Source organism: Nicotiana tomentosiformis, chromosome 2, assembly GCF_000390325.3.
Source record: "Nicotiana tomentosiformis chromosome 2, ASM39032v3, whole genome shotgun sequence".
Classification (NCBI taxonomy): domain Eukaryota; kingdom Viridiplantae; phylum Streptophyta; class Magnoliopsida; order Solanales; family Solanaceae; genus Nicotiana; species Nicotiana tomentosiformis.
The window spans coordinates 47457073-47482347 of NC_090813.1; the positions used below are offsets into that span (position 1 = coordinate 47457073).

At 36.9% G+C, this 25275-nt stretch overlaps 3 protein-coding genes and 1 long non-coding RNA gene across 6 annotated transcripts in view; 2 read left to right on the forward strand and 2 right to left on the reverse strand.

Annotated features, from left to right (window-relative positions):
* LOC138906456 (uncharacterized) overlaps positions 1-25275 on the reverse strand; it is a 153842-nt gene that overhangs the window by 117415 nt on the left and 11152 nt on the right. The window lies entirely within an intron of this gene.
* LOC104104610 (protein FREE1-like) lies at positions 8117-14914 on the forward strand. The gene is made up of 10 exons (XM_009612745.4): positions 8117-9194; positions 9381-9467; positions 9746-9877; positions 11477-11605; positions 11748-11813; positions 12073-12183; positions 13284-13373; positions 13701-13734; positions 13883-13950; positions 14533-14914. Exons 1-10 carry the CDS (start codon positions 8376-8378, stop codon positions 14608-14610), a joined length of 1614 nt encoding a protein of 537 aa, XP_009611040.1. The 5' UTR covers positions 8117-8375; the 3' UTR covers positions 14611-14914.
* Positions 15889-18926, forward strand: LOC104104611 (extradiol ring-cleavage dioxygenase). Its single transcript, XM_009612746.4, has 3 exons — positions 15889-16225; positions 17107-17474; positions 18575-18926. The coding sequence occupies exons 1-3, from the start codon at positions 15977-15979 to the stop codon at positions 18774-18776; spliced, it is 819 nt and encodes a 272-aa protein (XP_009611041.2). The 5' UTR covers positions 15889-15976; the 3' UTR covers positions 18777-18926.
* Positions 21370-24805, reverse strand: LOC104104613 (F-box protein At4g35930-like). Of its 3 annotated transcripts, none has more exons than XM_009612748.4 (6): positions 24504-24805; positions 24247-24324; positions 23242-23746; positions 22195-22269; positions 21992-22101; positions 21370-21916 (listed from the first exon to the last, which is right to left on the reverse strand). In XM_009612748.4, exons 3-6 carry the CDS (start codon positions 23626-23628, stop codon positions 21655-21657), a joined length of 834 nt encoding a protein of 277 aa, XP_009611043.1. In that variant the 5' UTR covers positions 23629-23746; positions 24247-24324; positions 24504-24805; the 3' UTR covers positions 21370-21654. The 3 variants fall into 3 exon arrangements, with proteins under 3 accessions (XP_009611043.1, XP_009611044.1, XP_009611042.1); XM_009612749.4 differs by lacking the exon at positions 24247-24324 and adding an exon at positions 24325-24390; XM_009612747.4 differs by having other exon boundaries at positions 24247-24390.

Genomic DNA, 25275 nt, shown 5'->3' on the forward strand with positions numbered 1-25275 from the left:
GATCTCTTCGCCTCTTTAGATTCATTTTCTTCATTTCAAACACATTCTAACATCCTGGCAATCTCTACTACTTATTGAAATGGAATGTCAGTCTGCAACTCTCGAGCCATACATATTTTCAAAAATCATAATCGAGCCCTTCAATAAATCTGCGGACTCGCTCTCTAACTGTAGGAACCAAGATAGCAGCATGACTGGCTAACTCACTGAACCTGATGGAATATTCTGACACCGTCATGGTGCCCTGATACAACCATTCAAATTCAGTGCGCCACACATCCCGGAGAGTTTGGGAAACAAACTTTTTCAAAACATCTCCGAAAAATACAGTCCAAGTTGGTGGTGTTGCATAGACTGGTCTATCCTCTTCATAAACTTGCCACCATTGATACGCTACTCCTGAAAGCTGAAATGTAGTAAAGGAAATTTCGCTCACTTCTACAATACTTATGGTATGGAGAATACGGTGACATTGTTCTAGAAATCCATGGGCATTCTCGGTAGCTGTGCCACCAAAAGTAGGTGGACTATACTCCTTTAATCTCTCAAGTCTCTTTTGATCTTCTTCTGACGTCTCTGGCCTGACCTCAGGCTAAATCGGAATAACAGGTTGTACCGGTACTATACCCGGAACCTGACCAATATGCATGCTGCTCTGGAGTACAGGTGGTAGGAGTCTGAGCTTCTCCCCCAATCTGTGAAGTATTTGGTGCAATGGAGATCAATCCTGCCTGAGTAAATATACCAAACATGTTCATGAACTGTGCTAATGTCTCCTAAAGTCCGGGGGTAACAGCAGGCGCCTCTGGTACCTGTCCCCCAACCGGGGCTATTAGTGGCTCCTTAAATATTTCTCTAGTAGGTGACCTAGCTGCAGCACGAGTTCCCATTCGGCCTCTGCCTCTGGCATTACCTGCTCCGGGAGCAACGTCATCTTTAACTGCAGCTCGTGTCCTCATCATCTGTGAGAGAATAGAATGGTAAAACTCAAACTCCGAGATCAATACACTCGCACGATAGGAATGAAGGAAGTGAAACTGTCCTAATAGTTATGTAGCCTCTCGAAGATAAGTACAGACGTCTCTGTACCGATCCGCAAGACTCTACTAAACTCGCTTATGACTCGTAGCACCTATGAACCTAGTGCTTTGATACCAACTTGTCACGACCCAAATCTCTGTCCATAGGATGTCGTGATGGCACCTAGTCTTAGGGACTAGGTAAGCCTAACATTTACTGAAATAATAACAATATTAAATAACAACTGACAATTTCAAACTATGAATCTCTATACAATACTTACAATCCCAAAACCGGTAGTACAAGTCATAAACTCTACTGAGTTACTAGAAAGCCTATAAATATAATTGTTTTGAAATAGAGATAAAACAGTGCAAGTACAATATGAGAAGGTGACTCTGATGCCTGCGAACGCAGCAACAGGTTTACCTTGAGTCTCCAAAGCAAGATCTGTACTGCTAGCGATTAGTCAACTGACTCCACATTACCTGGCTATGTACAAAAATATGCAGAAGTGTAGTATGAGTACACCACAGTCGGTACCCAATAACTATCAAGACTAACCTCAGTGGAGTAGTGACGAGGTACAGTCAAGACACTCACTAGTCAATTAACCTGTGACATACTAAAATAATCGAAAAACAAATAGCAGTGATAGCAACAATAATCCACTAGTGCTATAAACAGTAAGGCGGCAAGAACACCATAATCATTACTTAGACGAATAAGAAACACAAGAACAACCAATTAAACAAGTCTTTCACAAATAATCTCTTCAAATAAATACCCTCCAAATATATTTCTTCCAATAAGTATCCTTCGAATATAAAATTCTTCCAAATAAATATCTCATATCATAATCATAAAATACGGTTCTCGACCCCCTTTCATATTCTCACGGCAACTCGTGCCCATATCTCTAATCACAACCGCACGAACAACTCTCGTGCCAAAATATTTCAATACATAAGATCTGCATGATTAATTTATTTTCAATAAAGTAAGGTTATAATTTTTTAAACTAAGTAAGAATTCAACAAAGAAATGAATTTATTTTATAAATAGTTTGAGTAAAGAAAAATGACATTTTAATTTAAATAAAACATCAGATAATCTATTGCTTCATATGTAAAACTTTTTAATTTAAAATATAATAGCAACTTCTTTTATTTAAAACAACTCAGTCATCAAAAATCGGTAAAAATCAGGAATATAAATCTTCAGCGTCTCGCACTAAAAAGGCCAAGCCAACACAATACAACAAGGAATATAAACACATAGTAAAATCAAATAATGCGTCACGACAGATCACAAGGATTGACATAACACGGAAATACAAAATAACCAAAGACAAGTGCAACCATAGAGAGATGTCAACAAAGGACACTCCTGAGATACCGTCTCGTAGTCCCAAAAGTAAATGCTCAATAGGGGATCTCCCTAGGTAGCGCCTCGTAGTCCCAAAGTAAATATGCAACAAACAACAATGCCCCCAGGCTATCACAAATCATCATAATTCAATTCCCGACATAGCCCACCTTGTCTCGCCACGTGCTCAATAATAATATAAATGCCCGCCTTGTCTCGCCGCACGCGCATAATAATATTCCCACCTTGTCTCGCCACATGCGCAACCCCTCCCTCACACACACACACACACACACACACACACACACACACACACATATATATATATATATATATATATATATATATATATATATAGCCTGCCTTGTCACACCACATGTGTATAAATCAATAGTAATAATAGCACGACAGAAACCTCGTGCAAACACCCGAACAAAACTTTATTATTAAGCACGATTTCGGCCTAGGTCGTACGACCCGATCCAGAGTGTCGTGTACACTGCTGAGGGACGTGCAGCATGATCCATAGATGCATTTATCCTGCCAAGGCGTTCGGCCCGCTCCACAAGAAAGGAGGACATTTTCTTATGTACCTCCGGAATGAGAGTATATTTATTATAATATATATTCGGGAGAATGAATAATTTCTTTTAATAATTAATTAATTTAAACAGAAAATTAAGCATATGAGATTTTCATCTTTTAATATCTTCCCTAACAATTCACTATATATATATATATATATATATATATCAAATAATTTAATTAAGTAAAGAATATAATTTACACAAGCAATTCATGCTTTTGAGTCCTAAACTATCCGGACTTTAGCATTAATAGTAGCTACGCACGGATTCTCGTCACCTCGTGCGTACGTAGCCCCCACAATTAACAACAATTATTAATTTAATCACCTATGAGGTAATTTCTCCCTCACAAGATTAGACAAGAGACTTACCTCAATTTGCTCTAATTTAATCCACTAGAAGGCCTTTTCCACGATTATCCAACTTTTCTGGCTCGAATCTAACCAAAATAATTCGATACAATCACTAAAAATTATAGAAATCAATTCTATAAGAAAATACTATATTTTTCAATAAAAGTCCAAAATTAATTTAAAAATCGTCCGGGGGCCCACGTCTCGGAATCCGGCAAAAGTTATGAAATATGAACGCCCACTCAACCACGAGTCTACTCATACCAAAATTACTAAATTCCGATAACCATTCGGCCCTCAAATCCTCAAATCTATCCAAGAGGATTTTCAAACTTTTTCCAACTCAATTCACCAATTAAATGATAAAAACACTAATGGATTCGGGTAATATAACCAATATTGAGTTAAGAACACTTACCCCGTTGTTTTCTCTGAAAATCTCCCAAATATCGTCCAAATCCGAGCTCAAAAACATTAAAAGTGGAAAATGGGACTCCCATTTTCAGAACTTAAACTCTCTGCCCAGTGATTTCTTCTACGCGATCGCGAACTTCCTCACGCGATCGTTTAGCACAAATTTTACTGCCCAGAAAATAACCCTACGTGATCGCATAAAGTCCCATGCGATCGCGAAGCACTGGCTCTGCAAACTTACAAGATCGCGAAACATTAAGCGCGTGGCTCAGCTTCTACCCAGTTTCCCCTACCCAATCGCAAACAACGACACGCAATCGCGATGCACAGGCTGGCCTAACCTACACGATCGCGGACGTGCCCACACGATCGCATAGAACGAATTTTCAGCTTCCCAAATTAAGCGTACGCGATCGCAACACCATTCACGCGATCGCGTAGAACAAATCCGCCTCTGTCCAAATTACTCTACGCGATCGCAGACCAACTTACGTGATCGCATATAAGGAAGTCATAAGAAAAATACGAGCAGCTATCAGCAGTCTCCCAAAGGCCAAAAGTGATCTGTTAGTCGTCCGAAACTCACCCGAGCCACTCGGGACCTCAACCAAATATATCAACAAGTCCCAATACATCATACGAACTTAGTCGAACCTTCAAATCATAGCAAACAACGCTAAAACTACGGATGATCCTCCAATTCAAGCTTAATGAAACTTAAAATTTCCAACTTCTACATTCAATGTCGAAACCTATCAAATCAAGTCCGATTGACGTCAAATTTTGCACACAAGTCATAAATGATATAACGGAGCTATAAAAATTTTCAGAATTGGATTCCAACCCCGATATCAAAAAGTCAACTCCCCGGTCAAACTTCCAAACTTAAGTTCTTCTTTTAGCCATTTCAAGCCTAATTTAACTACTAACTTCCAAGTAAAAATTTCGAACACGCTCCTAAGTCCAAAATCACCATACGGAGCTATTGGAACCGTCAAATCCTGATTCCAGGGTCATTTTCTCAAAATGTTAACCAAAGTCAAACTTGGCCTTTTAAGGCTAACTTAAGGAACCAAGTGTTCCGATTTCAACCCAAACACTTCCAAATCCCGAACCAACCATCCCCGCAAGTCAGAAATCATTAAAAGTACATAGGGGAAGTTTTATTTTAGGGAACGAGATTCTAAAAGTTAAAATGACCGGTTGGGTCATTACACAGGGGGCCTCGTGGGTTAACCGGACGAGGATCAGATCAATTTTGGAAGTTGGAGCAGCAGCTGAAGCTCCCAGTTTCTGCTGCAACCGCACCTGCGCTTGGGCAGCCGCATGTGCGAGCTCGCAGAAGCGAGCCCCAAGCCGCAGATGCGAGAAAAGGAGAGGCTGGCATGAGCCGCAGAAGCGATATTTGAGGCGCACCTGCGAGCGCGCATGTGTGATGCATGAGGGCGCAGAAGCGGCAAAGGCCGCAGGTACAGAGGAATGGGCACAAAAGCGGACGCGTAGGAGCGGTCCTTGTGTCGCAGATGCGGAGCTTGGCCTGGTGAGGAAACTCGCACCTGCTAGGCATTTTCCGCAAGTGCGAAGCCGCAGGTGCAGCTACCCCTTCCGCAGGTGCGAAAATGTTGTTGGTCAGAATGTTAAAAAGGGCGAGGTTCAGTCATTTTAGCCCGTAATTCCTCTATTTTTGGGCGATTTTCGAGCTTTTTGAGAGGGGGTTTCAACTAGCAATTTGAAGGTAAGTTAATTCTACATACTTTGAGTTAAATACATTGATTATGGGTAGATTATAAGCGATAAATCTTGGAAATCAAGGATTTAGGTGAAAAACCTAGATTTGTATAGAAATGAGATTTTAACCACGAAAATGGTTATGGAATTGGATGAAAATTGTATATTTGAGTTCTTGAGATTATGGGCAACGATTTTCTCCAAAAATTTCTGGAATCCGGGCACGTGGGCCCGGAGTGAATTTTAAAAATATTACCATTTGGGGTTGGGTAATTAATTTAGTAGCCTAATTTCGAATTATTGAGCATGTATTAATTATTTTTCATAACATTTGGATAGTTTTGGAATTTTTGACATTGAATTGAGACTTTAACGCAACATTGTGATCGGGAAGTGGGCTTTGAGATAAGGTAAGTCTCTTGTCTAACCTTGTAAAAGGAAATTTACCCCATAGGTGATTTAAATTAATAATTTTTGTTAATTGTGGGGCTACATACGCATGAGGTGACGAGAGTCCGTGCGTAGCTACTAATATTGCTAAAATACGGGTAGTTTAGGACTGAAATCATGAATTACTTGTGATAATTATATCATTATTTAATTAAAGCAATATAATTATGTTGTAAATTATTAGAGGAAATGGTAAAAGATTGAAATCTCACATACTTGAAATTTTGTTCAGAATATTTAACTGTTGTAGAAATTTGTACATCCTCCTACGTTAATCTAATATATATATATATATATATATATATATATATATATATATATATATATATATATATATATTCTCATTCCGGAGGTTCATAAGAAAATGTCCTCCTTTCTTGTGGAGCGGACTGAACGCCTCGGCAGTATAGATGCATATATAAATCGTGCCGCACGTCCCTCGGCAGTGTACACGACACTCTGGATCGGACCGTACGACCATGGCAGAAATCGTGCCTAATAATAATAATTACACGATAACTTGATATTTTATTGCAGCTTGTGAAGTTAATTGATAAATTAAAAATTATTGGAATTGAATGAGTTAATTATTTCTGCTGGTTAAAGAAAAATTGTTATTATTCCTATAAATCATGTTGATTTAAATATTTCTATTTTTTTTAATATTATTGACCCTTGGTGAGTGTTAAAGTCGATCTCTCGTCACTACTTCTTCGAGATTAGGCTTGATACTTACTGGGTACACATTGTTTACGTACTCATGCTACACTTGCTGCACATTTTGTGCAGGTACATATATGTCTAGCGGCCTTGCGGGCGCAGAGGTGTGGTTAAAATGCGGGGACTTAGGTGAGCTGCATTCTATATTACGATCCGCAGCCAACAGAGTCTCCTTCAGAGTTATTTATATTTTTCTGTCTAATTTGTATTCCGAACAGATACTGTATTTTATTTTACTCTCTAGTTAATGCTCATGCACTTGTGACACTGGGTTTTGGGAGTGCTTATGGGTTGTTTAATATTTTAGTTGCTAAAATATTTATCACTTACTCTATGAGTTCTATCTTTACTATTTAATTGAAGAAATTTTGATTTCAAAAAATACTAAAATGAGTAATTAAATTAATTAGTCAAGGTTTGCTTGCCTGGCAATGGTGTTAAGCGCCATCACGACCTTTAATGGATTTTGGGTCGTGACATATATGCTGCAGAGTTTGTATCTTTCACTTATGTAATCATAAAAGTTTAGCATTTTATTCAAGACATTAGTCGAACCTTAAAAAATTTACATGTGCAATCACATATACTTCCAGTATAATCTGCTAGAAATTTCTGAGTTTTACATATTAAATTAAGAAAAGTGCAGCATTTTATACTGTTGGTGTGTTCTATACCATTTTATGCACAATTTTTTGTAGTAGTTTGAATCAAAGATACCTCCAATACTATATGCTGGAGACCGTGTAGTTTTGATATATCTAACAACAAAATTCCATCTTTTTATTCAGAATAGTAGGTGAATCTTAAACATTTAGATATATTATTGGTGTTTGAATCATACATACTCTCCGTATAATATTGTGAAACTTTATAAGTTTAATATATCTATTCAGAAAGGTCCAGTATATTATACTGGATATTTTGTTCTGTAATTAATTCATCTGCCATCACTTTTACTGTGTATTTTTTTAAAGAACTAGACATTTTCGGTGTTTAGTGACAGCATAAATTACATTTATATATTATACAATTTAGCACAGAATAAACGTTTTTCATATAAAATTTATAATAATATCAGAACAATGCAGATATTATTAGTTACGATATGAATTACAAACGAGAAGATATATTATACAATTAAGCACAGATTAACACATTGAGAAGAATAAGAAGATCAAACCAGAAAATTCGAAGAATCAGAAGAATAATTGTGAGAGCTTACTTTAATTTGTAGATTATGCCGTAAGATTCTGGTGAAACAGAGTGTGAGGTCGTGTCGCGTAAATTTATAAATAGAGTAGGGGTATTTTAGTCAATAACTTGTTCCCATGCTAATTTAGTGGCTAAATAAGGTTGATTTTTGATTATGTGGCTAAATTTGATTGATCCGGCGAAAAAATGGCTATTTATAAATTTTGTCCTTACCTAAATCCACCAATAACTACCAAACAATTGTCTACCCAGCCCAAGCCCATCTTGTATCAAATCGAAGATACCCACTTTCCCTTGGCGGGTAAGGCATCGTCCGTCAACAAGCCTTTTCCCGATTCCTCCCTTCCTCACTGTCAATGAACTTTCCTTTCCTTCTACATTCTTCCACACCCAAATCCTTCATCCCAACTCAATAATTACAATAATTAACATCTTATTTCTTAAATACATATATTATTCTCAAAACCAATCAATCACCGTTCAAATCCTTATCTTCTCCGATCAGTCATTAAAATTCTCCGATATGCAACACGGCGACGTTAGCTCTCCCTATTACCAATATTACCAGCCTCACTTTCAGAACCCTAACCCTAACCCTAGCTCTACTCCCGCCGATCCTCCCTATACCCCGCCCACTGTCCCCGCCCAATTCGCCTCAGCTCCGCCGGTTGCTTCTGGCGATTACTCCAACTACGCCTCCTCCTACCCGCCGTATCCTCAGCCTTCTGCCGATCATGCCCCAAATCCGCCTGCTCCGTACCCTTCAAACCCCAGCTCTCAATCCTCCTACGGTTTCCCTCACCTCGACGCTCCACAGCCGAACTATTACCCTTACGATCAAAATCAAACGCCTGTGAGTTATGATTTTTCTGCCCCAGGGGCTAATTATCAGACACCAAATCCTCCTAATTACAATTCATTGAATTCGTCAGCTCCTTATTCATCGACCTCATTTGGTGCCTCCACAGGGACTAATTATGGCAATTCGTTTGAGAATAATGCTAATTATGGTACTTCGTTTGAGAATAAAGCCAATTATGGTTCGTATGGAGACCAGGGATTGTATGATGGTGGTGTTTACAAGTATAATGGGAAGAAAGAGGAGTCGTATAGTGGAAATCGATCACAATCAAGTGCTGCAGGGGTGATGTTTGATGATTACGGAAGACCTATCGATGTTTCAAGTGGGAGGGAGCAACGGGGACCTGCGAGTACACCGAAAATTGTGAAAGCAACACCTAAGATTGAGGACCAACATGATGTATCAGGTGGTGTTTTGAAGTTTCGTGTGAAGCTTTTGTCCGAAGGCTTTGGTCAGTCCGACATGGATGTGCTCTGTCAGGTTCGAATACTGTAGCATTTTCGATATTTGTGAATCTTTGGATCAGAAAGGGGCCTAACTTTGGGTATTGTAGTTAGTTATCACTTTGCCTGCTTGTTTATGTTAATTTATTTATGTTCCTTTTGGCAATTAGTACTTGTTTAGTTGTCATCTTAGAATTTTGATTGAGAAAGAATTTTGTTTCAGATTGGTCTAGATGGGATTCGCATACTTGATCCTGCGACTAGCCGAACTCTGAGGATATATTCACTTGAGAACGTGACAAGAATGGAGGTAAATTTGTTGTATTGAGCTTATTGATTCTGTTAAACATCTATCTTCTGAATTAAGTTTTAAAAAAAAGGCAGCCCGGTGTAGTAAGCTTCCGCTATGCGCGGGGTGCCGGGAAGGGTCGGACCACAAGAGTCTATTTTATGCGGCCGCATTTCTGCAAGAGGCTGTTTCCATGGCTCGAACCCGTGACCTCCTGGTCACATGACAACAACTTTACCACTTACGCCAAGGCTCCCCTTCTTCTGAACTAAGCTAATCTCTTATTTTTTTAATGTCAGGTGTTGGATTCATATATATTTGCATTTTGGGCCAAAACTTCTGTTGACGTTGAACCTAAACGTATCAGGGTGAAATCAAATAGTTATACCACGAACAATATCCTGGATGCAGTGACAGCAGCAAGTATTCAGGTTAAGAAATCTATTCAGTATTAAAATGTTTGTTAGCATCCTTGTGTATGCTTTCTTTTTAAGTCATATTTCTCAAGAGATGATTACACCCTTTTACTTTTCTTTTTCTGACTTGGTATCATATTAGATTCAAAGTTAATTTGGGATATTTTTATTTGACATTGTCTCTCGGTAACAGACTTTCTGCATTGCTGCTCCATCTTGATGCATGTAGTCCACTTTACATGGCCAAAATAGGATTCTCATGCTCTGGTAATTATAAGAATGACTGAAAAAGAAGTGTCTAAGCATATACCTGAAGCGATTGACGGTCGTCTGAAACTTAGTTCTTCTTGATTTTTTCAATAGAAGCTTCTGTTTTTGCTGTTATCTACCAGTTGAGCAGGACTTCTGACATATCAGGGATGACATAGTCTAGTAAGCCACTTGGGGAAACAGTTTTGAGGGTGAGAGACAGTAAGGCTCTAATTTTAATGGGCTTCGGGAACCGATGCGGAATGTTGTGAGCTATTTTAGGTAAGTGAGGGAGGGTGCAGGAGAGTATTAGAATGGTTGGCATTCGAGAGGCTTGTATGGAGTTAAATTGGGAGAAATCAATGGATTTGTTGGTTAAGTTTCTGGCATTCAGAGGCTGAAACATTGAAAATATTGTACAGGGTCACGGACATATGTGCACAAATTCCAAGAGTACTCAAACTGGGGAAGTGGCTATTCCAATATGAAGTTGTAGAAGTTAGTTGATTTGTTCGATTCTATATCTGGTATCAATTTTAGACTTGCCAAGTGGGCGTTGGTGTGTGGTTCATGAGTAGGAGGAAGCAACAATATAACATATGCAGCTTCATATTTTGTAAAGGATAATGCTCGAATACATTTGGCAAAGAAAGCAGAATGGAGCAGCAAAAATCAAACAAGGTTCATGGGCTTGCAGAATAAAGCGTGTGAGCATACAAGTTAGGGAAAATTAAATAATCTTCAGCATCCTCTTGATGCATTATCAGTGAAACTTCATTTACTTGATCAAACAAAAATGTATGGAAAACTAAAAGCTACCAAAAACATATGAAATATAATACTCTAATAATCAAATTGCAATGAAAATATCTAATTTCAACTTCTGGGACATAATAATGCTGGTATTGGCTTTTTTACTTTGTAGATGTACAGAAATCTATTGAAGAATCAAGACTGCAAGTTGCACCTCTTGGTGCTTCAAAACTTTTCATCCATGACAAAGAACAACTAGGGTTTGAATTAGAAGAATTCAGTTATTATTAAGTATATATGACTGGTAGCCACTTGCCCTTCTTACTGATATTTTATAAGATTTATAATTGATTCATAATCTTCTAGTCGAGCAACTACTATAGACAACATTAAGTTTAAGGTTCAATAATTTTTCTGTTATAGTTTTAGCTGGTGTTCTAATCTTGTTGGCTTAGGATTTAGATATAATCATCATGATTGTGAGCTCCTGAAATTGGTTTTCTATGATGGATCTCCTTGCTGTCAACCGTATTTGGTACATTTGTTCGTTCTTTCAAAATTTCTTCTAAACTAGTCATAGGCATGTACTCAGGCTGGTATTATGGTGTTTAGGTCAAGGAAATGGGCGAGAGTAGTAGGCCTTCAGACTCAATCAAGGGATCTGAGTCAGCTGCTGAGAAGAAGAAAGGTTTTGATTGGATGAAGTTGATGAGGCCCCTCAATGAAGAGAAAGATCACTGGGTTAGATATAATTTAACGGCTATTTATTTTTTTACTCTTTAGTTGCAGAATTTCCTTCTATTTCTGCTGAATGAAACTTGTGCAAGGATGTAAAATTGGCAACTTGTCTATTTTCTCTTTAGCCTCATTTTTTCTCATGCAGGTTCCTGACGAAGCAGTTCGAAAGTGTACTGCTTGTGGGACCGACTTTGGTGCTTTTGTACGAAGGGTGAGCAAATATTATAACAGTTTTAGTCTATGTTGCGTGGACTCTCCAAAATGATGTCGCACCCGTGTCAGATCCTCCAAAAATGCACTACTTTTGGAGGATCTGATCAAAAACTTTTGGAGGATCCGATACGCACCTGGAGACGTTCTTGGAGAGTCCGGGCAACATAAGTTTTAGTTGTGTAAATTCCACATTTGCACCTTGTATTTGCATGTTCTATTTTTTTCACTCATACTCCTATAATTTGTGACTGTGACAGCACCACTGCAGAAATTGTGGGGATATTTTCTGTGACAAATGCACTCAAGGTAGAATTGCTTTGACTACAGATGAAGATGCACAACCAGTTCGAGTTTGTGACCGATGCATGGTATGCCTGCATGAAATTAATATTATGTTTTTCTCACCTATGATTTTCTCTAAGTGGCATTCTTATTTGTCTTAACTCTCTTTTCCAGCTCATAGGATCGGATCTTGCTTTTTCCCAATTGTTTTCTGCATTGACTATTCCTTACTTCCTTATAATTTTGGTGGAATGAGCTCTTAGTTGACGACAGTGTGAAACTCTCTCGGTTATGTTAGCGCTAAGCCGGAATGGAGCTTTAACAGTATTTTCCATTGCCATTGAAGAAATTGCTTCTTTTGCAGAAACAACTCGCCTCCTACTGATAAAGTTTTGCTGCAGGACTTCCCCTTATTCTTTCCCAAATTAATTGTGTTTGTTCATGCTCATTCTTTATACCTCAGCCTTAACACATTTTGTGGGTGAGTCGTTAAGGTCTTTCGCTCTGGACTGAATGGACCAGATCTGAAGCAACACAAGTATGAAGTATAGTGTCAGGTTTACACGTGCTATGCCTGTAACAATCGTGGTCCTCTGTAAACAGATGCTCATAGAAACGAACTATCGCCTTCTACCTCCTCCTCCCTCATGAACTACTCTATTTACCTCCATTAGTGTCACCTCCATTTGCACAATTGCACATACAACACTAACATATGTAATCTTCCTCTTTCTCAGATTCTCAGCTGTCAAGATAGATCTATTGCTGCAACCCTTGCTCATTGAAGATACTAGCATCTAGTGAAATTTTGTCTAAATATGGTCACATGTTATTTGTAGGGAAAATTTACGATAACCATTTTATTATTCTACTTCCATCAGCCGGCTTAAAACTAAGCAAATGTTAAAAAAATGAGGCGTTAAACCTTTCATTTTTATGAATTTTGCCATCTTAATGTCTGGTTTTTATTGTATGTATTATCTGAAGCTTTGCCACGCTTTGTTGACAATGCTTTTCTATGTTTACATTTGTTTATAGTTATTATCAGTGTTCAAAATGTTGAGCCTCTGTATGTTTGCATTTATTTGTTTTTGTTGGCCATAAGAGCCTTTAAGTGGTATTCTCAAAAGATTTATTGAGCTCAATAATGTTTCCAGTATTCTTAATGTTACTTCTCATTTTGCAGGCTGAGGTAACTCAGAGGCTCAGCAATGCTAAAGCAGCGGTTAGAGTGGCTGCATTGCCAAGTCATGTAGACCTTGCGAAAAAACTCCAGGTAAATATGTACTTCAAGGTTCCAGCATTATTTGTTTTTGCTGAGAAATATGTGTTTTTGAGATAGATTATCGAAAGCGTAGTTTGACAATTCATAGTACATCAGCAGTTTCTGTTATAGAAGGATAACCATTTTGGGACTACTTAATTAGAAAAATAGGATATACGATATAAGCATTAAGCAAGCAGAAAATCACTAGTTTGTGTGTTTTACCAAGCATCTGGTTGCAGTTGCATCTTTGGCTGACGGTTTACTTTTTTAATGTAATCTTTTGTGGTTGCATCTTAAGAATTTAGTGCTAATATCTCTGATTGACTTTTATGACAGGAGGAGATGGACAAAAAGCGGAAGACATCAACAGGTATTAGCCACTGCCAAATCAATTTCTTGTTCAATTCAAATAACATAGTTGCACGACCAATGCTATCTGGAATTGACTTGCAAAGTTTCTACGTCGGCTCTATTGGTGATTTTTCTTTCCGTGAACCAAACATATCTTTTATTTTCAGGTCATACATCACAGGGATCCAGAAGGATGAGAGAGGTTGCATGTCCGACTTGCACTGTCCATTTGCAGGTTTAACATTATATGCGAGAACTCTTTTCCGATTTGTATTATAGTTGAACCTAAAGGATTGATTTTCACCCTACATAATTTGATAGCTCCATTCTATTAAGATGAAATTCCCAATGTTCCCATCTCAATCATTCTTTGTATTTCTAAAAACTTCACAAGGTGGTTTCATGTTGTTCTTCGTGGCTATGCCCCTAAGAAATTTAAGAATCTTTTCAAACATATAAAATTTATTAGTTTGAACAATTGGCCAAATGGAGGGGAGAAAGGAACAAAGAAAGGAGTACTGCTGAGATTTGTACAATTGTAGATTTTATAATCTTATAAAAAAAGAGATTTGTTGATTTTATAACTTTGAATTGATGGAATGTGTCTTCGGACCTAACACAGGATAAACGTGCGGCCAAACCCTTTAGAACTTCTAAAAGTTGTTGAAGGAGTGAAATTTGCACTTCCATATTTTATTAAGTGTGGTAAAACATGAAATGTAAATACTGTTTTACCTTTGTTCCTATTGCCAAAACTTTTTTATAATATTATCCGCAACCTCTGCTAGGAGAGTATTTAATGCCAGTTAAATTGCAGGTTGAAGTCCCTGCTTCTGGATCAGAAACGATAGAGTGCAGTGTCTGCCAGCATCCGTTTCTTGTTAGTGCTCATTGAGATGCAGGCTCTTCATGTTTTGCTTTGTGATATTCGTATAAGCTGGGATTGGTTAGAAGCCACCACAATGGTCCTTCCAACTTTGTATGATTGTTTTTTGAGGGTATCACGATCTGTATTTATTGGTCTAGTAATCTCTTTCAATAATGTAGATTTATGCACAACATGCAGGTCCTTTTTATGATCTTTTCCTCTCCTGTGTGCATGTATATAACGTGCTTCATCATGGGAAGTACTTGCAGAAGTGATAAAACTAACTTGTTCAGTCCATTGTGCAAAATTAATGAGTTTTCTGCTTTTTGAATCCTTGTTCTTCATTTGCGCCTTATCATGTTGAACATATTCTTGTCTTTGCAAAACCATAAAAGAATTCATCTATCGAGTAGCAGTCAGGGATTACATAATTGAAGGGGAGAAAAAGAAAAAAAAAAGGTAGGAAATTGATTAAGATTCAGTATTAAAGCGTGAAACCTATCCTGTCAAATATTCACATTGGTGATAAATTACGGCCTAATGTTGATCAAGATAGCCTACCGTCGTGTGTCTGTTGATGGTCCAATCAAAGACTAAGTTTATGTGATATATCCTTGACAAGAAAACTACGTTTATTTTCACTACTATTCTTTGTGATTTTGGAATGAAGCCTCCCTAAATCTCCTCTCTTTCCAGCCTTTTTTCTTTTTTCTCGTAATTATTGCTTCCTATTGTGCCTCTTTTATGATTTTATAAAGAAATGAATAAATTATGGAGCAACAGATAAGATAAAAGTCGAAAGATGTGTAGGATATGCTCACGAATGGAGCTCAAATAAATTTGTTCTCCCTCTTGTCAAAGCTCCCGAATTGAGCAAGTTGGCTTTGGTTATAGGGAATTAGAAAAGTAAATCCAATATATAATAAGTGCACGCTATTTAGGGAATTCTATCAGTTTACACATTATGCATGTCAGCGCTTCTTGTTGTAGATTTAAATTTGCGTTACAAGTATTTGTAGAGCAAATGTGAAAGGGCGAATACATTGCTGTCTGGAGATTCTGATTTCATTTTGTAAATTTACCAGGTTTAGTACGTTAAGTAATGCGTGAACGTGTCATCAAATATCAGAAGGTACCGAATTAAGATTTTCTACTAATCGAGGGATCAATAGTTTACTTAGACCAAAAACAATATAAAATAAAATAAACTACTCGGTAGGTGAGGAAAAAAAAAAACAACTCGGTCGGTGAACGCGCAAAAAAAAAAAGCAAAAGAGCGGGGGAGACGCGCGTGAGGCACACGCACCGTTGTACACGGACAGCTCTGGGTACCCAATAAATAGCCCATTGTCCGAAGACGAATTGGCTATTGAATTTAGAGAGTGAATTGAAAATGGCTTTGCCTTTGAAATTGAAGGAGACGTTCTTCATATCACATGGATCCCCTACGCTTTCTATAGATGAGTCTTTGCCCGCCAGGCACTTCTTGAAAGGCTTTAGAGAAAGATTTTTAAATCAAAAGCCGAATGCGATATTGATGATTTCTGCTCATTGGGAAACTTCTGAACCAACTGTTAATTCTATTCGTGGCCGCCATGATACCATTCATGACTTCTACGGCTTCCCTAAACCCATGTACCAGGTGCTTTAATTCTCTTCTCTTCTATTTTTTTTTTTTTTTTTTATTCATAGCCAAACAAGAAGAAGCTGTTTAGTTCTATTAATTGATGAAGGTTGACTTTTCTAAATCTGTTTAAATAAATTTAGTTTGACCTCACAAGAACGTGGGATGAATTAACTCATAATACCATTTCCTTATGTTAACCAAATTCTACATCTCCAAATATCAGAGAATATGATCATAACAACTCAGCTATATCTAGATCCCTTAATTCCTACTTCTCTACTTTTTTTTCAAACCATCTTGGTTTCTGAATAAATGAAGTACTACTTTTGACCTATAAAGAACATGAGCCGACGTCACGCTTTGATTTGCCTGTCTCAAGCGTTGCTTCCTTATGTCGGAACATGTGGATGGTTATATATTGACAACCTTGTATATGTTGAAGTAAGCTTCTTTAGTTACAGAGAGTTTTGGAGTTTACAGATTCTTGTTTCCTTTATGCTGATTTTATGAAATAATAGTAGTTATCGATTTGTTTCTCTGTTGTGTTATAAAACTGTGAATAGACTATGCCATCAATAATTAAGCTGGGTATGGACTTTTCTGAAGCACATAGTCAGGGATCACATTCCTTTTAATCTCCACTATTAATAATATTCTAGTTCAAACTTATTTTTTCATTAGTTATTTCAAAGTCCCATTCCAGAATTTCAAAAAGTTTGAGCTTATCCAATTGTTGAATATGACAAATTGGACTCGAACTTCTTTTGGCACACAAACTACCAAATATGAAGTGTTTTCTTGAAATTAATTGCCTGATAGGCTTGAAATCCTAACTCCTTCAAATCTTCTTGCGCTGACCATTCCTCTTCTGCAATGACTCTATTTTCAATTTTCAGCTCAGTTACCCTGCACCAGGAGCTCCAGAATTGGCTAAAAGGGTGAAGGAAGTTCTCACGGCATCAGGGTTCAAGACGGTGCACGAAGACAAAAAACGTGGTTTGGACCATGGTGCATGGGTCCCTCTCATGCTCATGTACCCGGAAGCAGACATTCCAGTCTGCCAGCTCTCGGTCCAGCCCAACAAGGATGGTACTTATCATTACAACATGGGAAGAGCATTGGCCTCCCTCAAGGATGAAGGTGTCCTCATAATTGGGTCTGGATCTGCCACTCACAACTTAAGGGCTCTTGGTTCATCCAAAAGTGTTGTTTCTTGGGCTTTAGAGTTTGACAATTGGCTAAAAGACGCCCTTCTCAGTGGAAGGTACATTCTTATAATCCACTTATTTGCATGCTTAACTGGTGAATCAAGGACTGAGTTTTTTGAAAAGCTCATTTATTTCAAGTCTGAACTTATAGAGCTGAATGTAATCACATACATATCTAATGTTGATCGATATGGTTGATATGTTCTTGCACTATATGTCAACATGCTAATATCTGTCAGGAAATTGCTCCAAAGTAACATCTGATATCATAAGTTGCATATTTTTTGTGTGTTCATCCGCATTTAGTTGGCATTGAAGCACTGTATTTGACCACATCATTAGCCACGGAGACTCAAATTAAAGTCCATGCAAATGCTAGTTAAAATGATGGCGCCTTTAGATATATACTTGCTCTAGGGCTATCAAAAAAAATATATACTTGTTCTAGATATTGTGTCTAATAAAAGAAACGATAGGAAATCTTGTGTCACAGCCAAAACTATCATATTTCAAATGCTGTGTATATTTTTATATACTGTTCTGTGTTGAGTTCAAGAGAGGGAGTACTGTGCTTGAATTAATTCATATGTCTCTGAATGAGTCATCGTTTTCAAAATTCTCGTGTAAGAACTTAAAATGTTAATTGCGAAAGTGAAGGAATATGAATCTTATTGTACATCAATTTAGAATGTGCAAAGGAGATAATCAGATTACACTTATTCCATTGCGTTAGCGACATGCTTTAGTTATTCTTCCTACTATCCGACTATCCGTGCTCTTCCTGTCCTTTTCTTTTGCGCCGTTATTCTTGCCTTTTTAAACTTTTTGTTGGTATTAGCTCATGGTTAAAAGCATAAGAATTATCAAGTAAATAAGATGTGTATTCTCTGCTTATACCAGAGTAATTTCGTTCATTTTTGGGCTTATATGTTGTTTTATGTTTAATACACTCCCATCTGTTATGCATATTTGTAATACTTCAGAAATGCGATAATGAAAACAGTCTTGATCTATCTCGTTAAATGAAGTGTACTATATTTCATCTTTCTCTTTTAAAATTACGTTTTTGTGCTTGTCTTTGAGATGATAGGCATTATAATAAGCCTACTGGTAACTTTCATATTTTCAGCTTATGTAGTAGCCCATCTTTTTGTAGGCATCAAGATGTTAATAACTATGACATGAAGGCTCCGCATGCAAAAGTTGCACATCCATGGCCCGAGCACATCTATCCATTACATGTTGCGCTAGGTGCTTCTGGTGAAGGCACAAATGGAGAGCTTATTCACCACAGCTGGGATCTTGGTGCACTTTCTTATGCTTCCTACAAGTTTTCTAGCCTGACTAGGCCTTCATAGATGAATGCTTATTGTATGTATTTATAGTTTCTGGTGGTGTTGAATGTTTGAACTTCTCAAATTGAATGTCTTAAAGAATAAAATTAAAAAGACTAAATTGTTGTGATGACCAAAGTTATAAACTCTTGAGCAGAAGTATTTGGTGGTAAACCTCTTCCTGTGATTCCATAGTCCCCAGAAAGCCCCACCTCCCCGTTTTAAACCTTTTCCTTTATGCTATATGTAATTGCATGGAAAGATTAACAGAGCTGTTCCAGGTAATTTCTTGAAACAAGGCTTTCAGGTTTAGCATTTTGTGTATTTCGCCTTATGATCAAAATTAAGGAGAATATTTGCTCTCTTTTGAAGTGTATTTATTGACATCTCATGCTGACTGATGTCTCCTTCAAATACTTAGTACAAAATCTGATTTATTAGGATAGTTGGCAAGATCAGAATATATTTAGAATGTATTATTGCTCCTGCGATCTCTGTGGAAAGCCTGAACAAAACCATTTCTACAGTTGATGGTTAAAGAATTAAGAGCTTTCCGACTTGCAAACAGAGCCCACGTTACATCCTTCAAACATCAAATTAATAAAATTAGATAATGAGAAGCTTGAACACTGCTTCCAAAAAGTAAGAAAGGAAAAGGAGAAAGAAATAGCCTCAACTTGTTGAGCTTGATCAGCAGGCTTGCTATACTTTCTGAAAGTGGTGTACAAACCGAACAGAAAAATCGTACCAAACCAAAAAGTCAAACCAAACCGATTAAAAAAATTCGATTAGGTTTGGTATTGAGTAAAAAAATCCGAATCAAGCCAACATATAAATATATAATTTTATATATACTTTTAAAATTTTATATAGATTTTCTTTTTAAAAATGTCTAGAAATATTTGGGATTCCCTTGAGGAATATAATATTTAATAGTATATGAAGTGCTCCATATTTATTAACCTTTAATAATGGGTTGTATGATCACTTTTTCATCAAGTGAAACTGAAATACGTCAATATCCTTGTACTTCCATATTCATATCATATGTTAAGATCTATTATATTCTTATATCTTTTTCGAATGTGAAGTGATTATTACTATTTAGGTATCATATTACTTTTTATGTTTAATTACTAAATTTGGTCAACCTTAAAAGTGTACATCAACGAAAAATTATTGCCAGACGACTAAAATAACTACTATGTGTTACTAAGAAAATTCTCCCATAAGAATATTTTAATAGAGAATATGTTTGTCAGTTTTTATATTTTTACTAAACATATATTTACTTATAAAAATTTAACAAAGTAAGATTGAAATAATATTTAAGTGACGAAAAACCCAAAAAATCTGACAAAACCGAACAAATCCAAACCGATATAGTTGGTTTGGTTTGATTTTGATAAAAACCGAACCAATCTGGTCGTACACCCACTTTCTGATTACATACTCTCACAGCTTAACCCGAGCAGTGGTTATTCCAACAGTAGAATTCAAAATGTTCCACATTCGTAATATTGATCTCTGCAGAAGTTCATGACGAAGACCAAATGCTAGTGTGTTAAGTGACCTTGTTGTGTAAACTCTGGTAAAATGCCATGTTAATAAAGTTAGCATTCCAATCAAAATAGCTAGCTTGACCTGCATACATCCATAAAGAAAAGGCCAAATCAAGAATCTGAAATAAATTTCCACCTCATTTAAATCTAGCAACACTACATGTACTGTCTCAAGATGAAAAATTAAGATTCAATTTTCAAACTACTAAGATATTAGAAATGGGATACTGTAATAAATTGACAGCTCAAGATGAAAATAAACAAAAAATTTAATTTGATATGTTTCAAGTAGACTAGCAAGAAGATATAATAGACTGCAAATGCCAGTAGTTTAGAGGTTTTTCTCCTATTGGGGTTGAATTAAAAAATTGGCCAACACTGATCGGTACTGTAACTAGAATTGTGCATATTTAGCCCCCAAAAGAAACCAATAAAATTGCTGAGACATTTTAGCCATACAAATTTCTATAGTTGCTTTGAACAAATAAAATTTGCGTACCATAATAGCAAGACGAACAACGAAAACGCCACGGTAGGAAGACTGACAAATGCAACTATCCAACTGAAGTTCTTTATCGACTTCAACATCCTTGTGGAAGTTTCTTGAAGGAGATAATTGGTTTCTTTTTTAAATATCAGCAAAGCCAAACACTAAAATCTCCTCTCTTTCCAACCTTTTTTCTTTTTTCTCGTAATTATTGCTTCCTATTTTGCCTCTTAAAAATTAACTCTTTTATGATTTTGTCAAAGCTCCCGAATGGAGCAAGTTGGCTTTGGTTATAGGAATTAGAACAGTAAATCCGAGATATAATAGGTGTACCACTATTTTGGGAATGCTATCAGTTTACACAGTATGCATGCCACCGCTTCTTGTTGTAGATTTAAATTTGCATTACAAGTATTTCTAGAACAACTGTGAAACGGCATATACATTACTGTCTGGAAATTTTGATTTCGTTTTATAAATTTACCAGGTTTTAGTGCGTAAGGATTTTGCAATAACGCTTGAAAGTGTAAAAAGTATCAGTATCACCCTCACAAGGTCACACTCAATGAACTCCTCTAAAACATTGCATATATTTCTTTCACTTCATTGTTACAGATAAAGCAACAAGCAATTGCCACTCCAAAACCTAATAGGAGTATAAGGAAATCATACAGGACTCTACACACAAGACCAGCATAGTGTTTTCACATCAAAACCTTCACATCTTTATAACCTAGTGGAATCTTCAACTTCCACAAGTGCCCTAAAAATATTACAAAACTCCACCATGACTGTATTACTACCAAAGATTCCTACTGTACACATATTAGGAGATGAGAAACTACAGCAGGAACTAAAGAAGTTTATTCTGAGAAACAGCCTGGCATAGCTCATCCTCGTAGAATAGAACTCTATTAGAACCCAAGGACTTGCTAAGGGGTTTTGGTATAACAGATGGCACCAAACACCTTGAAGGAAATGCAGATTCAGGGAAAAGAACAGCTGCAATTTGCTCCATCTCTGTAAACTTGAGACGAGATGGGGGCCTGGCACCATGCTTAGGAGCCTGAGGAGTATGAGGACTGTGAACCCATGAACTTTTCCCATCCCCCTTGCTGCAAAGTAACAGCTATTAGACAATTCAATACATAAATCCCTTAATCATCTTTTGTCACAAGATCATAGTATACCTTGCAAATGGCCAGTGATCAACGGGGAGAGGAGTCATGGTTCTTAACATATCTTGCCGCATTCTATCTGGAGTAGTATAATTGAAATGGAATTGTCTTGCCAGAATTACCTGTCCCGTTTACACCAGCTATTATACATTACAGATTCTTATGTGGCTTAAATTTTAAAAGAGAAGAGTAGAGAGAGAGAGAGAATGACTCACTGCCTTCCTGATCTTGTGCGAGACGTGGAAAACTGATTTTAGTTGGTCATGTTGCAGGTGGCAAAGTATTTTAACCTTAAGCAGAGTACATAAAAACTATCAGCTATTCAGCCAGATAATCATAAGACTTCAAACAGAAATAGTTTAATAAACAGCAGGAATTGGATGTCTCGGTGACAGAAGGGTTAGTTTGGATAAATCTTCTCAAATGCTAGATATCATACTATCTTAATTTCAAAAAACACATATATAAATGATAACTAAACACATCAATTGTCATAATACACTGTATCACCCGGTCTTTGTAATATAGGCCATAGCATTCTCCAAACAGCTAATTCAGCTTATCAGCTAGTCCTTTCTGCCTATTTCTCTTGCAAATTTTAACCTTCATTTTGAATTCAAGTTTACCTACAATGTTAATATTCAAGTAGCCAGGTATCAGGTGATGCAAACAAGGAAGCTAGGAGGAGAGAGTAAAGGAAAGGAAACCAAAAGATCTACTCGGAGAGATAGTAACATTCACGACTAGCTTCAAACTGTGAAGAAATGATGACATCAATCATGCTAAGAGAGAATGTTGGTAGTGAGTGTGTGAACATCACTGGAACTTGTAATCAAACTGAAGACTAAAAGAACTCAAATAAAACTCCCATTATCTCAAGGGGACTGGACATAGATTTGCTGAACCATTACAAAAATATCGTATGTCAATGTTACTATTTCCATTTTATTGCTTACTGTTAAACTTGTTCAAACCCATAAACGCTAGTTTTTCTGTGCAGATACTGAATAACCCATGCTAATTCAGATTGAGTCAACTGAAACACTTACATTGACCTATAAATCTAAAAACAGTACAATTCAACCTTCCTCTCGTGTTTCCATTGCCAATAATTTTTCATATTCTCTACCTCAAGTGAAATAAGACTCAACATCTACCTTAAGAGAATGCAAGTCAGGCAAATTGACATTTACAAGGATATTCAGGAATAAAGTCTGAGCTGGACTATTGGGTGCAATAAAAAGGAAGAGAATATTCTATACCAGCAAATCCAATGGAAGTGACTCAAGCCTTGACTCCGACATGCCTTCTACAGCTCCGGGTGTCTTTGGTGTCATCTGCAAAGTATTCTGCTTGGCTAAATCCATGGGTGAAGTCACAGCACCCAAACAATATCTCACAGGAGATAGAACCATTGAACTCTCATCATTAACATTATTTGGAAGTACAACTTCCTCATTAGCATTATCTGCAATCCTTACCACCACTTTTTTCTTCCAAAGATCAGTACAACATTTAGCAGCAGAAACCTTGGTGTACCGAAGCTGTGCCAGAGCACCTGGTCTCAGATACATGCTCTTGGTACTCTTTGACTGCCTCTTCTGTTTTGGAATTTTGCATTGCCCATCTTTAGGAGACACTTTCCCCATACTACTCTCTTTCTGTTTTCCCTACTTGCCAGGCAATTAGGGATCTCCTCTACCCTCAAGTTTTCCACTTCACTCAAATTGAAAAGTAAATCTAACCAAGATTTCTTTCCACGTTAACCTGAAAAAGTAAAAAAGGATAAAAGGAAATAACTTATCGAAACAGGAAGATGTTCATACTTTCAGAGCTATTTGGTATGAAATAGTATAAATGTTCCCCTAAGAAATGATTTTCAATGCTTCATTACCCTTGAAATTAGAATAGTGCAAAATGTTTTCAACAAGGAAAATATAGTCCACTATAAAGTCAAAAAGACTAAACTGACTTTAATAATTTATTGTAAGAAGCCATTTTTCTTTTAAAATATCTTAAAGATTTTTCAATCAACACATCAAAATTATCACCAAAAGCTATCCGTATACCATACCGTACGCCTCGTACAATTATCATATGTCGCCTTATTTTACAAAAAAATAAAACGTAAAATATTTTCTCTCACATTACACTTTCTATGGAAGACATCTATCCTTACCAAATGCAATCTAAATTCTCATGAAACGGCAAAATATGAAGCTAGAAGGAATTTGATTTCTCGGAAGAAGTGACTGAAGAATTCTTACAGAAGCTAGGCACAAATTCTTCTGATAATTGACATTGATGCGAACAACCTTCAAAAACAGCTTGAATATTGTCCCTACCTACAGAAAAACAAGCAAAAATCCACAGCTGAAACCCAGAATTCAAGCAAACAGCAGTGCGCGCACCTGTAAAAAAAAACAGAAACATAATAGAAAGGGAAAAAAAAAACACACACACACATTGAAACACACATAGAGAAAATCAAACAGAACAAAAAGGAGGGATAGAAATTAGGAACCTGAAATGAAGCAAAGAGAGAAGCATTAACCCTAGCAAATAGGAGAAAGGGAGGGAAATGAGAATGAATTGACTGGTTGGAGAAAAAGTTAGGGATTTGGTAAGGGTTGCTTATTTGAATTTGTTGCGATTGACCCGCCAAAACTTTTGGGCCGATCCCCTCGTGAGTGTGTCGTAATGCTCACGTGGTGCCTTGATATTGGAAGTACTGACTCTACTTTCCGGCCCCAGTTCCGAATCCTATGTCCCAGGCTTCTGACGTGGATTCCTCTCCCACGCCGCTGATTGCGGAGAGTTTGGTTTGTTACTTCTTAGATTTTGTTGTTGACTCGTTTCTGATTACTGGAGTATTAAAATTTAATAAAGAGATGACACTTGTTCTTCTTTTTTCAAATTTAAGAGGGAAAATAAGATATAGTTGTTGTTATGAAAATAATTATAATGTGAATGTCCATTTGAAGAAGATTATCCCTTTGATACATTATTGAAATTTATCTACAAGCAGCTAATGTATGCAGGTTGCAAATAACTCAATGAAATGATTTGCAACAGTTTCTTATTAAACAGACAGGTTGCAAGAAGCTCATGCAGACAACTTATAAGCAGCTCAAGAAAAGTCTCGCAGCTGCTTTCTTTCTTCTATAAATAGAGGAATTTTCAGTTCATTATGTACATCACTTTGAAGTTGAATAATATATCAGTTTCTCTTTATATTTGTCTTTACTTTACAGTCTTTATTTTATAACACGTTATCAGCACGAGACTTTGCCATC

Bases quoted from the DNA above. Each gene is read 5' to 3' on its own strand.
- LOC104104610 (XM_009612745.4), top strand. From the start codon at position 8,376: ATGCAACACGGCGACGTTAGCTCTCCCTATTACCAATATTACCAGCCT. The intron at 11,606-11,747 runs GTTAGATATAAT...TTTCTCATGCAG, and splicing joins ATGAAGAGAAAGATCACTGG to GTTCCTGACGAAGCAGTTCG. The intron at 13,951-14,532 runs GTTTAACATTAT...GTTAAATTGCAG, and splicing joins CTTGCACTGTCCATTTGCAG to GTTGAAGTCCCTGCTTCTGG.
- LOC104104611 (XM_009612746.4), top strand. From the start codon at position 15,977: ATGGCTTTGCCTTTGAAATTGAAGGAGACGTTCTTCATATCACATGGA. The intron at 16,226-17,106 runs GTGCTTTAATTC...TTCAATTTTCAG, and splicing joins TCCCTAAACCCATGTACCAG to CTCAGTTACCCTGCACCAGG. The intron at 17,475-18,574 runs GTACATTCTTAT...ATCTTTTTGTAG, and splicing joins GACGCCCTTCTCAGTGGAAG to GCATCAAGATGTTAATAACT.
- LOC104104613 (XM_009612748.4), bottom strand. From the start codon at position 23,628: ATGGGGAAAGTGTCTCCTAAAGATGGGCAATGCAAAATTCCAAAACAG. The intron at 22,270-23,241 runs GTATAGAATATT...ACTCTGCTTAAG, and splicing joins CACTTCCATTGGATTTGCTG to GTTAAAATACTTTGCCACCT. The intron at 21,917-21,991 runs GTATACTATGAT...GTTACTTTGCAG, and splicing joins GATCACTGGCCATTTGCAAG to CAAGGGGGATGGGAAAAGTT.